Source organism: Rhinoderma darwinii, chromosome 7, assembly GCF_050947455.1.
Source record: "Rhinoderma darwinii isolate aRhiDar2 chromosome 7, aRhiDar2.hap1, whole genome shotgun sequence".
Classification (NCBI taxonomy): domain Eukaryota; kingdom Metazoa; phylum Chordata; class Amphibia; order Anura; family Rhinodermatidae; genus Rhinoderma; species Rhinoderma darwinii.
The window spans coordinates 123,726,475-123,741,531 of NC_134693.1; the positions used below are offsets into that span (position 1 = coordinate 123,726,475).

The 15,057-nt window shown below is 39.6% G+C and overlaps 1 protein-coding gene across 6 annotated transcripts in view; it reads right to left on the reverse strand.

Moving 5' to 3' along the window:
* CFAP20DC (CFAP20 domain containing) overlaps positions 1-15,057 on the reverse strand; it is a 320,373-nt gene that overhangs the window by 266,877 nt on the left and 38,439 nt on the right. For all 6 annotated transcript variants that reach the window (XR_012850041.1, XR_012850042.1, XM_075833954.1 and 3 more), the window contains exons 4-5: positions 13,302-13,395; positions 4,170-4,242 (exon numbers count right to left, since the gene is read on the reverse strand). Coding sequence is in view for 4 of the 6 variants with exons in the window: in XM_075833954.1 (XP_075690069.1) it covers positions 4,170-4,242; positions 13,302-13,395 (167 nt within the window). In the remaining 2 variants the exon portion in view is untranslated. The remainder of the gene's footprint in view (positions 1-4,169; positions 4,243-13,301; positions 13,396-15,057) is intronic.

The window sequence follows — 15,057 nt, forward strand, 5'->3', positions numbered from 1 at the left end:
TGAAATGAAGGACAGTCTTAGCTTGCCATTTTCCTTAAATGATGAACGGCCTTGTGCAGAATCTTCCCTGTTTATGCAGCAAAATGCAAAGGATCAAATCAACCTTGAAGCAGACATTTTCATCTGTATGCAAAGATGTTACATGCTGCACAACATGCGTACACGCCTCGGAATTTGCGCTGAAACATGAAAAGCATTTTCTTTGTTCGTGACCTTTTGACTAGCTCAGTTGCTTTGAGCTGATGATGAGGATACATTGAGTTCTGCATGTTTTCTCTGTGAGAAGTGTAAAATTACAGCAAATTATCTCTAACAGTCTAAAAGGGGCCTGAGCGTACAAACAGTTCCATACATAGAGCAAAAAATGTTCCATAGAGAAGATAAAAACAGGGCTCCCGGCTTGCTATTGCCTTCACATCCGTCCAAGCTGGGAAAGGGAGGTCTATTCCCATTCCATCAAAAGGGCGGAATTACCCACTGGCTGTTTACCCCTCACTTTTTTGTTACGTTCATGCGATTGTGAAGAGAGGAAGCCTTGTGCTGGTTCACACCATCTATAAGAATTAAAGGGCATGTCTGAGCTCCCCCTTCATATGAGCCCCATAGCAGCTGCATGTGCTTCCTCTATAGTAGATATAACCTTGTGTACAACTTGTAATAGTAACTTTTTAAAGTAGTAAAAACTTTGAGGCCACTATAGAAAGGGGAATTACAGGGGGCACCCATAGGTAAAATATCTATTTAAAAAAAGTGCTCACAGATGCGCCATTATGTCACATTATAGTCTGGGATAAAAATACAGCTCATAGCAGAGTATACACTTAACGGGGCTGTCTCATGAGGACTTCATCCCATATGCCACATGGACATCATAGAGGGGGTCTCCTGCTATGATCCAGGAAGGAGAGTCACTCTAAATGAGTAGCACCCGTTCTGGAGGCTGCTGCAGGGCAAATGGCTGATTTTTTTGGGGTGCCGGGAGCGGGACGTGGGGCGATCAGCTGATTGCCCCAGGGGCCGCATTCTTAAAGAGGTTGTCTCTGATAAAACAACCCCTTTAAAGCGGTTGTCTCAAGAAGACAACAACCCCCTTTCAGTGTGCCCAATTAGTGAGCCACTCAGGACCCCCATCTATTAGGCAGAGCGGAGAAAAACTAACCAAGTATAGATTCGACCTGTCCCTGTATTACATATATACAGGCCATTCATTTCAATGTCAGCCACAATGTCGTGAAAATATCAGATCTTCTCTGCGTTTCAGGGACCGGACATACGTGATCCGTTGCGCACCAAAACATAGGGTTGTGATGAGAAAACACCTTTAACACTCTTCTGATGAAAAGGGTTAAAGTTATATTCCGTATGGTACTGTTCCCTTACCACATCTTATTCTTAATACCCAGCTTCGTGTATGCTTATTTTGAATGCTGTGAGAATTTTCTTTTCAATGGTAGAGAAAAACTAGAGCATTTATTGTGGCTAACAGTATCTATGTAACCCAGGAGCTAAAATACTCCACTTAGTTGCTTCCATTAAAGCACTGTTTGGCTGTGTCCGTAACTCCCATAGAACAGAATGGAGGAGCTGTGTGCATGCGCGGCCCCCTCTCCACTAGTCCCCACCTGGAATCGGCAGCTTGCTCACACGACAAAGGACAGATTTTAATCCAATGGAAGTAATCAATGAATGTTCCTACTGAATAACAACAAGCAGAGATCTTGAAAACTGTGAGGAATTTATACAGAAAGTATATTGGAAAATTATATAACTTTACATTATGCAAAAAAAAAAATAACATTAATTTGCTAAAACTGGACAATCCCTTTAAGGCTGTGTGAGGGGAAAGAATGGATTTGGAACGCTGTAACCAAAAACTGTAGCTCAGAACCTTATGCAGAATTCTGGACCTATTTAGATTAAATAAATTTCAATTATAGGTACACTTTCTTGCCGAGACCACCACCATTAACTTCAACATCCTACAACCATATAATAGCAACCATATACTGTAATAATGTAATTAAATAATATTAAGTGTAATACAATAAACCATGCTAGACCGCCAGGGATATTAGATATTATCCCTAACCCCCTAGATCACATGTATAATGTATAGCAATATTAGCCCCTTCATCACCTTAGACCATCAGTGATAATAGTTCTTAACTGCTATACCACTCTAGACCACCAAAAATATGACCGAATACTATAATTAAACATTAAACCAACCTATATATAACTTGGTTGTGGGCACCAACGCATCTGGAAACCATTGTTTAAAACTCTTGCATTTGCTCCTTAAAGTCTACAGTATATACACATTTAAATGGAATTGTTTTTATTAAATGAATGTTTTTTGTGTTTTTAAGTAATTTTAAAATGTACTTTTATTCATTGTTTTCTTTTTACTTTCAAAAATACAGCTTCTATGTATCCTATATACATAGAAGCTGTATCGTTCTCTCTTCACCTGGATCCACCTAATATTGATCACATCTAAGTGATCCGCCTAATATTCATCACATCTAAGTTCAAAACTTAGATGTGATCGATATTAAAGAGGCTCTGTCACCAGATTTTGCAACCCCTATCTGCTATTGCAGCAGATAGGCGCTGCAATGTAGATTACAGTAACGTTTTTATTTTAAAAAAACGAGCATTTTTGGCCAAGTTATGACCATTTTTGTAGTTATGCAAATGAGGCTTGCAAAAGTCCAAGTGGGTGTGTTTAAAAGTACAAGTCCAAGTGGGTGTGTATTATGTGCGTACATCGGGGCGTTTTTAATACTTTCACTAGCTGGGCGCTCTGATGAGAAGTAACATCCTCTTCTCTTCAGAACGCCCAGCTTGTGACAGTGCAGATCTGTGACGTCACTCACAGGTCCTGCATCGTGACGGCCACATCGGCACCAGAGGCTACAGCTGATTCTGCAGCAGCATCAGCGTTTGCAGGTAAGTCGATCTTACCTGCAAACGCTGATGCTGCTGCAGAATCAGCTGTAGCCTCTGGTGCCGATGTGGCCGTCACGATGCAGGACCTGTGAGTGACGTCACAGGTCTGCACTGTCAGAAGCTGGGCGTTCTGAAGAGAAGAGGATGTTACTTCTCTTCACAGCGCCCAGCTAGTACAAGTATTAAAAACGCCCCGATGTACGCACATAATACACACCCACTTGGACTTGTACTTTTAAACACACCCACTTGGACTTTTGCAAGCCTCATTTGCATAACTACAAAAATGGTCATAACTTGGCCAAAAATGCTCGTTTTTTAAAAATAAAAACGTTACTGTAATCTACATTGCAGCGCCGATCTGCTGCAATAGCAGATAGGGGTTGCAAAATCTGGTGACAGAGCCTCTTTAAGTGGTTCCTATGTGTCAGACACGAAGGACCCACTCTCAACCCAGCCATCAGTTTAACTGAACTGACGGATTCGGCTGAGACAGAACGACACAGCTTCTATTTATACAGGATACATAAAGGTCTTATCATAAAATGTAAGAAAAATGTTTTAGTACAAGTCAATTTGAAAGTCCTTAAAAACACAAAACGCCATTTATTTAAGAAAACAAAAAAATATATTCAAAGGTGTACATAGCCTTTGAGCCCCTCCCGCCCAAAAAAACCCAGAAAAACTTCAATTTCTCGTTTATGAACATAAATGATATTTCTGTATTTTTACTGTGTGTACAGTAGATGGGGATCAGTAAGGACTAAAAGTAGGTAGGGGAGAAAACCGTGGAAACGGGATACGCAATTTAATGTACATATAACCCTTGCCTTGTGTATAGTTTTTAGATGTTTATCACTTTTTTAGGTTGGACTAGAAGCTTCTTATATGAAGCTTAGATTTTTTTTTTTCCACTCGTTCCATGCATCACTTGAAATCTTTGGCAAGTAGTGTAATTCTGTCTGATAGAAAACACTGCATTTGCAAAAAATCTGTTTTGTTCATTTCCACAGATGTACTGTCCATGTTATCTCCCAGGAAATCTCTGAATATACTGCTACTTGGAAATAACAATTAAATCAGCTTAATTACTATTGACTTCATAAATCACAATTTCTAATGTGAAATGTGCCAGATGCAATTAATGGCTAGTTGTGCTAATTCAATTGATCAAGTGTCTTCTGTGCAGAAATAATGCCTATAGCTCTGTTACTTACAGGAGTTCGGCCGAGAAATCTTGTCCTAGCGGGATGTAAAGCTGAAGGATCAGGAACCTCTGGATCAGTCCAACTAGAGATGCCAATAAAAAGAGAAACAATTGTGTCAAGTTTAATGTTTGATAAATTGAAAAATGTATTGCAGTTCCAAATACTTTTTATAATGGGATCAATAAAAATTCCTGATGATGTAGACTCTAAATTTACTAAGAACCATCGTGAGGCAGATACATGTAGACATCATTAACCATGGCATTAATCATCGCTGAGGCAAATACTAGTGGACATCATAAACCTTAACCATTTAAAAGGTTCCATATGGACACAATAATCTACGTTCCCTATAATGCCAAGTCTCGATTACTAGAAAACCTCTCCAGATCTACCCGATCTCATCGCTTTGAGGTCGAAAGAAGGAAGACCGGAGCACTCCAGACTTTAACGTTACAAAAAGGAATGTTTACTCACCAGTACATGTGCAACGTTTCAACCTCCATGAGGACATCAGCAGCGTTGTTGACTGAATATCTGAATAACTGTATCCAAATTAGATCTACTGGGAGATACACTAATGAACATTTTATGTATAATGTCTTGGAGTTATGACCTCAATCACCAACCTCCATCAGTAGGGAGTGGCTGAAAAGAGTATCTCACCCTCTGTAGGTCCCAGGACATCCATGCCTTACAATGACATCCCATTGATTTCAATCAGCACAATGTAATGCTTAATTTTCCTTGCGGTGGCGCTATAGGGGAATTGAGCACTTGCTGCTTGGTTCCTCCGCAGATTACAGTTGATCACTAGCAGGACAACCTGTGATCAACAAATTTTTGGGGAATTCTTCCAACAATAAGGGATTTTAGAAAGTGGATAACTGCTTTAATGATACTCGGTAATATATCTACGATAGTGAATGGGTATGCCACTGATATGGGGACTGTTAGAAGTGGAAGAAGCGCAATACCGAGCATGGCCCAACTAAATTACAAAATCACAATCATGGAATGAGGAGGGGTGGTTGCTGGTGACGCCAGATGGCATATAACCAGGATGGGTTGCATTTTAATTTGGGACCTTTCATCTATGCTGTACACCTTTAATTATACAACAACTTTATAGAGCAGTTTAGACCATAACAAAAGCAATATTTTAAATGGACTTTCTTAGAAAGAGAAAGCCTTTTTTGGCGAGGTCTAGGGACATAGATAAGTAAAAATTGATGGTATATACTTAGGATAGGCCATAAACGTCTGGTAGGTGGGGGACTAAGCACTGGGATGCCCATCTCTTGGAAGAACTGTGGCTCCATTGTCAGCATTGTGTCTTTGAGCCTGGCAGGGTGCTCAGTGTTACTGTAACCCCATAGACTATACTGGAGAGTGTGATGCATTTGAGTGGACAACTCTCCCTCACTTCTGTTCCTCTCTGCAGCCAGTGCTGGAACCCCTACATTGTAGACATTTATGGCATATGACTTAAAGGGGTTGTTCAGGATTAGAACAAGGGGTCTGATTTATTCCTGAAACAATGCCACTTTGTCCATTGGTTGTTTGTGGTATTGCAGCTAATTTCCATCTATATTAAAGGGGATGAGCTGCAATATTAGAAACAACCTATGGAGAAGAGTTGTATTGTTACTGGAAAACAACCGATTAAGGATATGCCATTAATGTCTATCATTAGAATAACCCTTTATATATCCCAACTGATGAAAAACCACATGCAAAAATTAGTCTTGTTGGAGTTCTCAACTACATCCCTCCCACCCAGAGTTAACAGAGCAATAACCTTTTCAAACAACTGAGCAATACTCAAGGGGTTAAAACAAGTTTCTTGTAGAGAAAAGAACTAGACAAATTGAAGCGGAGAGAGAGAGTGAAGAAAGTCTACGTCATTCTCGAATTGATTCCCGCTTCATCGTCTTTGCACTTGTATCTCTGTGTATCACAAGTCATAAGATGTATCAAGAGCCATTTGGGATTATTATTACTCCACTTAAGAATCCATAAAAAACAGAGGAAAATATATTGTTGAGGCTCTCAGTAAAAGCCAGAAAAAAAATGCCACATGCACAATGAATTCCTTTTAGAGTTGCAGTAATATTACTGTATGTCACATTGTGTATGAAAAATAATGTATAGATATGAGCTCTCCAGGGTCCTATAGCTAAATGCATATCAACAAGCAAAACAAGAGCTCTTCAGATGTGATGTCTAATAGATACAAGAGAATAATTCGGATTAATAAATAAATTCAATATCTGTAATAGATGATAATCATTTATTTTGCGAAAAAGTTAAATATTAAGTTATGTATAGAATGTTGTTGTTCCTCTGTTAACTACATCTTCACCCAACTGTTCTCTGCACCTCATTTTCAGGCAGCAAGACATAAGCATCATGGGCGTAACTATAGGCGGTCGCACCTGGGTCCTAGTGCTATAAGGGGGAAACAGACGCTTTGCCACAAAAGAGGACACTAATATTATACATGGCACATAGAAAGGATGTCAGCCAGATACAGGAAATTTTTAGATACAGTGATTTTTGCCAGTGGAGTTGTTACTATGCAGTGACTGAAAGGGTATGTATACATTTGCACGTACCACATTTTATGAGCTGTGCAAATAGTCTAAATGAAAAATCGAAGACCGTTCAGTGTTTACAGCCCCTTTGTGTTTCCATGGTAACAGACTACAAACAAACTCAGTGTAGTCTGTTCTTCTTGTATCTACCCCTACTTCATGTAACTTACCAAATGTATGTTAGCAAGAAGCAGGGGACAAATGAAGGGAGAATGACTGCAGGATCAGAGTAAATAGGGTTTGTTTATAGTGTAGCTTGCTGCCTAGGAGACACATAGGTCTGTATAGGAGCTGTATACACATAACAGTAGGATATTTTTTTAATAAAAAGTATATGCAAAGTTGCTTCATTTTTAATTTTAGATGCATTGGAGCAAAAAAAGAAATAAATAATCATTTTAAGTACTTTTTACTGTCATTTAATGAGCGGTGGCAAAATTTTTGCTTACAACCATAGAAATAGCAAATGTGCTCATATGTCCTACTCACACATTTTACACACTTGAATATATGCATCTTAAAAGAAATGACTTTTAGATTTAATTTAATACAATCAAAGATCTCCTGCTCACTTAATCAAAAAACAACTGAAAAGAGCATCAATGTGCATTAACACTTTTTATCTGCTTTTGAAGAATTCAGAAAGACTTCACTGATACGACATACTGCTGAATGCAGGCAAAATGAATAAAAAAGGACAGAGAAGCTCTTCAGGTCCCTTTCACACTTAAAATTTAATGAGCAGGACTGAATTGAATAGTCAACCCCATGGTATCTGTGCATAGTGAATAAAAAAAAAAAGTCAGGGCGTACAGGGCATTGATTTCAGACTAATGCAATGGGTGGTGATGTCCTAGTGTAACCCACAAAAACAGTGGGAGTGGGACGGGTGAGCATCAATCACAGTAAACTGCAGGGGATTTTCACAATAATGTATACTAAGACTGCTTTTAATGGTACATGCATCGCACAGGGTTCTATAATACAGATATGAGGTCATATTGTATTTATAAGATGAAGGCCGACGTACAAGAAGCAAGTACAGATGAGAAAATAGTTGATATCCATGTCAACGACGCCTTTAAAGGCTATGTAAATGTTTGAAAGTGTTTTTTATATGTATACATATACATGTGTATTAGTGTGTGTTAATAAACTTTGTAAATACATTGTATTAAAAATTATTTTTACTTTTTAAGATACAGCTGCTCTGTATTCTCTACACAGAGCAGCTGTATCTGGCACTATTCAGTGAAACCCTGTCTCTGACTCGCAGGTTCCACCTGTAAACTATCATATCTAAGTTCATACTTAGATGTGATATATTAGAGGTGGATCCCTCGCGTCAGAGACACCCTGGACCCACTGTCACTGAACATGTCAGTCCCGCGATTCAGTGAATAGCGATAGATACAGCTGCTCTATGTAGAGAATACAGAGCAGCTGTATCTTAAAAAGTAAAAATAATTTTTAATAAAATGTATTTACAAAGTTTATTAACACACACTAATACACATATTTATTTGTTTTTTAAAAACATTTACATAGCCTGTAAGAATAGCAAATAGGCAGGACATCATTTATGGCATTTCACAGCGTTTGGTGGCCATATTGCTCCGATACTGCTTATTGTCAATAAGGAGCTAATGTCTGTCAGTGGAGTCCAAAATATTCAGCATCTAGTTTTTCGACTTCATTGACTGATCACTCTGATTGGCTGTAAAATAAGCAGGAAAAAGAGCGGTAAAGACAGATTGGATACCATGAAAAGACATGTAGTATACGTGCCTATAATTTAACCGTGCATTCCCATCTTAAGAAGTGAGGGCATACCGCTAGGACTGCCGGGAGCTACACCGATCATCAGAATAAAGCTTAACTTGCGCTGCAGCTCATTTTCAATTTTTCCTAGGCGTCTCCTGGCCATCAGGAGAAGAAGGTGCAGGAGCCCTTTTCTAGCACCACTACATCACTCTAGTGCTTGGCAGGGGTAACAGCGCCCAGACTCCTGCCGATCAGACATGGGTGGCATATCCTAAAGATATACCACCAATTTCTCTTTAAAGAGAACCTGACACCTCTATTGACTGTCTGTTGTAGTAAATAATTGTATTCCTCATGAAATAACAATTCTGGAACATATTTTCTTAGAACCCTGTGTTGTGCCGCTCGTCTGTTATTCCTCCTACAAATTTATGAAGAAATTGAGAGCTGGGTGTTACCATTCACCTGGCCAGAGGGGAGTGTCCCTACCGAGTCTGAGACTGTCAGCACTGATTGGACAGTGTCAGTTTGTGTAGGGACACCCCCCCCAACTGGTAACACCCAGTTCTCAATTTATTCATACATTTCTAGGAGGAATAACAGAGGAAGGGCACAATGTAGAGTACTAAGAAAAGATTCTCCAGAATTGTTATTTCATGATGAATATAATTATTAACTAAAACAGACATGTCAGGAGAGCTGACAGGTCCTCTTTAATGAATTGATGGCCTGCTTTCAATTTCTGTTCTGTGATGGAACGGCTACATCCACTGTGACAAGGAAACTATTACGGTATATATGGTAACTTAATATTAGCCACTTCAATTTTTTGATAGAATTTACTCCATTAAATATTAGTATTCATAAACTGTGTTCGAGTTTTTAGTTGTAATATTGTATGATGAATGGCAATGTGAAAATCTGGAATGAGAACACTTTATATTAATGCTAGCAATAAACAAATTAAAGGCTCATTTATTGTAGGGATATATTAATTTACTATACAAAGTTTTGCTGATAGAAATAATTGAAAATATGCTGGTAACTTCAGAATAATTAATCTCCCAACCATTAATACAAGGCCGCATTATTAATACATCTTTTTTTTATGATTATTATTTTGTGCCTCTACAGAGAATTTATAAAACTATCTTCTGTCTTCGGGATTTTTTCGTATGATTATCAAATATTCCTATTTAATTCTTGGAAGATTGCTCTATACTGCTACAGAAGTTGACAGTAGATATCTAGAATTTGCAAAGCAATATGGCTGCCAGTTTGCTTATAAAAGTTGAAAACGGATTATCTCAGTCAATGACATATGTTACAACAAGTCAAAAAAAGCCAATACATAATATTGTCATGCATGGCCGGCCATAGGCTTCACATCTGCGTCAGGGTTCTGTTCTGGCTTTCCGTCGGAGCTTCCCGTCAGAACGGAACCCTGACTGAAACAAACAGAAACCATAGGTTTCATAGTCGACTACGGTATTGAGTCCATTAAAACGACGGAACCCTTGCACAACTGAGACAAACGAAAACCATATGCACCGGATCTGTCACCATTGAAATCAATGGTGATGCAAACGGAAGCTATGGTATCCGTTTGTTTCAGTAAGGGTTCCTTTCTGATGGAAAGCTCCGACGGCACGTCAGAACGGAGCCCTGACACAGATGTGAACAAAGCCTTAGAGGTGTGAGATGTGTGCAGTTGCACAGGGCACATCAGAAACCCCTGCTGAAGGGGGCCATTGTACCCACCTAAAAAGCTTTGCTGGACCCACTTCTTAGTCCTGACCACATCTACTTACATGCACCTACCAGGAGATAATTTTCACTGGATTTCCCTTTTACCTATCTATTGTGACATACCATAAAGCCATTAATCTGGCATAAATGATACTTGTCTAGGCTGGTGGCATTGGTGAGGATAGGGTATCTGCCATATTTTCTTGACACAAGTCCCCTGCACATAATGTTATTACCAAAACCAAACCCCCTTTCACCCTTTGGTGGTGCTTCCACAATAAATGAGTTGCTGACAATGACGATCCAAATGATGACCATTAATTTTTATTTAAATTGTAAGAAAAATCATTATGTCTAAATGTACCTTAAAGGAAACCTATCAGAAGAAAACTAAAATAGGCCCTGTGGAGGACATTCAAATATGAAAACCTTATTTCCATCAGAATGGGACATTCTCTCTAATCAGTTCAGTCTCAGGCCAGGGGCCTGTAACTTCAAGAGATCATATTGCATCCTTTCCAACAGTGAAATTCCAAAAATATTTACATTTTTAACCCGCCCCATCCCTCCCAAACTACTGGGAATGCCCACTTTCCATACTAATTTGTTTAAACTCCACCGCTTTTTCGGGCTGGTTTGCGGAATTGTCCTGTGAAAATCGAGGCTAAGATATCTCAGCATTAAAGTAAGATTTTAAAAATTGAAAAATTGAGAGGAAAAGAAGTCATATCGCCACAAATAAAGTATAAGAATAGCAAAATTTTATTAGGACATACAATACAAAATATTATTAAAGATAAAATTCAAAGACGGATCTGAATAAAAGAAGGGAAAAGCAGTGTGGTAACTTCAAGAATATTGAAGATTGGGATATAATGCCCACTGCGGACACACAGACTCTGGTAAGGAATCACTTCCTAGTGTAGATCGCACGTGAAAAACATCTATCTCATATACTATCTGCACAAATATGAACTAGTAATGGAGCGCAACGTCATTAGGAATTTATCATAACAACAAATCAGTTCAAGTAGTCCTATTGCTTATGACATCACTAGAAAATAACACTTTGGTGTCTATAATTAGTTTGTGCTTTGCAGCGGTAGATGAGAAAAATCTGGACCAAAGTGCCAGAGTGAGAATAGAGCTACCAGAGACGTAGTCAAATCTATATGATCCATGTGAAATCACATTGGGTATCTATCAAATATAGCGAGTATGATGGTGGGCTTACCCATAAAGATGGACGTAATTAGACCCCGCACTGCAGCCTGAAAGTATTGCGCCCCGACGCGCGTTTCGCCAAATGGCTTCCTCAGGGGGTAGTGGGCGTTATATCCCAATCTTCAATATTCTTGAAGTTACCACACTGCTTTTCCCTTCTTTTATTCAGATCCGTCTTTGAATTTTATCTTTAATAATATTTTGTATTGTATGTCCTAATAAAATTTTGCTATTCTTATACTTTATTTGTGGCGATATGACTTCTTTTCCTCTCAGTTTTTCAGGATTATATGAAGTTTTGATGTGTTACTTATATATAGCGGGGCGCATTGGACACTTGCTTTTGGCGCCTAACTCTTTACCCTACCTGGTAAGTCCTTATATTTAAATTAAAAATTAAAACGTTGTTCACATTTTAAATGTACACCAATGTGCCCTTTGTACAGATATGTCCACCCTTACCTTCAATTGAATTTAGTTAAGGACTTCAATTTATCATGAAACACATTCAATACAATATCATGATATTCTAGCAAAACCTTTGACAGAATGCAATTGACATCAAAACCACTGTGTGGCCACACATAGACACATATAGCATAGACATCTCGTGAAATTAAAGAGGTTGTGCACTACCAGACAACTGATGACTTATCCACCGGATAGGTCATCAGTATATGATCTGTGGGGGTCCGACATCCGGCTGCTGCGCCGATCAGCAGGTCCGTGCCGGTAGCAGTTGGCTTCGGTCACGGAATAGTGGCCGAGCTGTGGTACTGCAGCTCTGCTCCTTTTCAAGTGAATAGGAGCAAAGCTGCAGTTCTGCAGCACGGACGATATGCAATGTACGGAGCCAACTGCTTCCACCTCAATACATTGCGTACTGTGCAATAAAATCCGGTTCCCGCAGGCCGCAGGAGCAGCTGATCGGTGCGGGGTCCTGGTGTCGAACCTCCACAGATCATATACTGATGACCTATCCGATGGATACGTCATCAGTTGTCCGTGCCCGGACTACCCCTTTAAAGCTAATCATCTTGTGTCACTCATCTCAGGATATGTTCAGATAAGAGGAAAGATAAGAAATGACACATCTGTAAATGTCTTATGGTTGGTCTCCATTTAAAAACTATGAAGTGGCATAACGAAAAATAAGTGCCTAAGATATATATTGTGTGCACCAAATTTTGTGTGTCGCATGCGCCAATTTGTGGCATTTTTGCCATCACGTAAAAAAGATGCACTTTATGACAACAATTACAAATCTCCCCATTGTGATCCTGACATATTTGTTCTTTTGGTAGAATACGAGTTAAAGGGGTGTTCTGGGCATGGGGAGGTTTTTCATACTGATGACCTATCCTGTGGATCGTCATCAGTAAATGATTGTGGGAGGCCCGACACACCGACCCCACACGATCCGCTGTTCCGACTGCCCCCAGCACTGAAAGTTATGCAATGGTCGGTGACAGAAGCAGATGGCTCCGTACACTGCATAGTGGCCGTGCTGGGTTACTGCAGCTCTGCTCCAATTCACTTGAATAGAACAGGAGCTGCAGTACTGCAGAACGACTACTATACTATACCCGGAGCCATCTGCTTCCGGCACCGACCACTGCATAACTTCTGGTGCCGGAGGCAGCCGGAACAGCTGATCGGTGCAGGGTCCGAGTGTCGGATCCCCACCGAGCATTTACTGATGACCTATCCTGTGGATAGGTCATCAGAATGAAATACCACCCCATGACCAGACAACCGCTTTAAGTTAGGACAAACCTTAAACTCCCAGTAATACTAGGATACTTACGCATTTGCTTGTTCTCCTTTGGCAGCTGCATCTTGATAGTCTGGCTGCTTCCTTCAAGGACAAAGACGAAACTCTTCACTTCCTTATCAAAGTCCTTGAATCATATTAATAAAAATATAATAAATTACCCATCAAATGCTATTAGAAAAATCACTGAGCAGAACTGATCATAGGCAATTCTTTTTTTTCTTTCATTTTGGAATAGCAGACATTAATCCCCGGGAGCGTCTGATCGCAGGTAATGTACTGTAAGCAGCTGAATGATAGGTGAGTGCTGTTCATTACACCATGCGCCAATTGTCCTAATCAATTTTCTAAAGCATGTTATTATTTTTAGATTAAAAATAAATCAGCTGCTACCACAGTCACCGCTGTGTGAAATGTACAAGTCCTGGCACTGTGTATTAGAAATCTGTAGTAAAGATTTTAAAGGAGTCTTTAGACTCTGTCATTAAATTAATATCATTTATCTTAAAGCATGCTGTTTGCTAGTAAGCATTACTATATGCATGGGGTGTTGCCTAGCAACATGCAAACCAGCCAGTGGGTGACTACATCGGATTTTAATACTCAAAGAGACACCAATGTAGTAATTCCCTATTCTGCACATAGTAATAACTTTTCTGCTCCCTGAATATTCTGAGGACCCATCCTCCATCTATACAGAACGTGTGCACATCCACTTATAATTGCATTGTAATCTTTGCTGTTATTATTGAACACACAGGACATGTCATCACTAAGATCTAATAGGTTATTACTTAATCATCCAATAAGAAATAGACTCTAATGACAAGTGATCGGCTCTAAAGTCACATCCAAATGGGGTTGTGTTTTGCTGGATCTTCTGACCCCATTATTGTGTCAGAGTATAGGGCCATCGGAGTATCCTTTGGTGGGCCAGTCCTAACAGCAATAGAGGAAAGAACTATTGGACATGTTGGATGTCAACATATCCGATCCTTTGTTCACCCTGGAGATACAATGCATTCGGAAAGTCTTCAAACCCTTTCAGCTTTTTCACATTTTGTTATGTTGAGGCATTGCACTTAAATAAAAAATAATCACGTTTTTCCCCATTATTCTGCACTCAATACTCCATAATGACAAAGTGAAAACAGAATGCTCGTAATCTTTGCTAATTTATTGAAAAGGAAAAACTAAAATATTGCATTAACATAAGTATTCAGACCATTTACTTAGTTGAAGGACCTTTGGCAGCGATAACAGCCTCCAGTCTTCTTGGATATGATGCCACCAGGTTTGCACACCTGGATTTGGGGATTTTGTACCATTCTTCTCTGCAGATCCTCTCAAGCTCTGTCAGGTTTGATGGGGACCGTCCGTGGACTGCCATTTTCATGTCTCTCTAGAGATGTTTGATTGGGTTCAAGTCATGGCTCTGGCTGGGCCACTCAAGGACATTCACAGTGTTTTCCCTATGCCCTTCCTGTGCTGTGTGCTTAGGGTCTATGTCTTGTTAGAAGGTGAACCTATGGTCCAGTCGGAGGTCCAAAGCACTCTGGATCAGGATTTCATTAATAATATCTCTGTACTTTGCTCCATTCATCTCTCCCTCAACACTGACCACTTTCCCTCTTCCAGCCGCTGAAAAACACCCCCACAGCATGATACTGCCACCACCATGCTTCACTGTAGGGATGGTATTGCGCAAGTGATGAGCAGTGCCTGGTTTCCTCCAGACATGACGCTTAAGGCCAAAAAGTTCAATCTTGGTTTCATAAGACCACAGAAT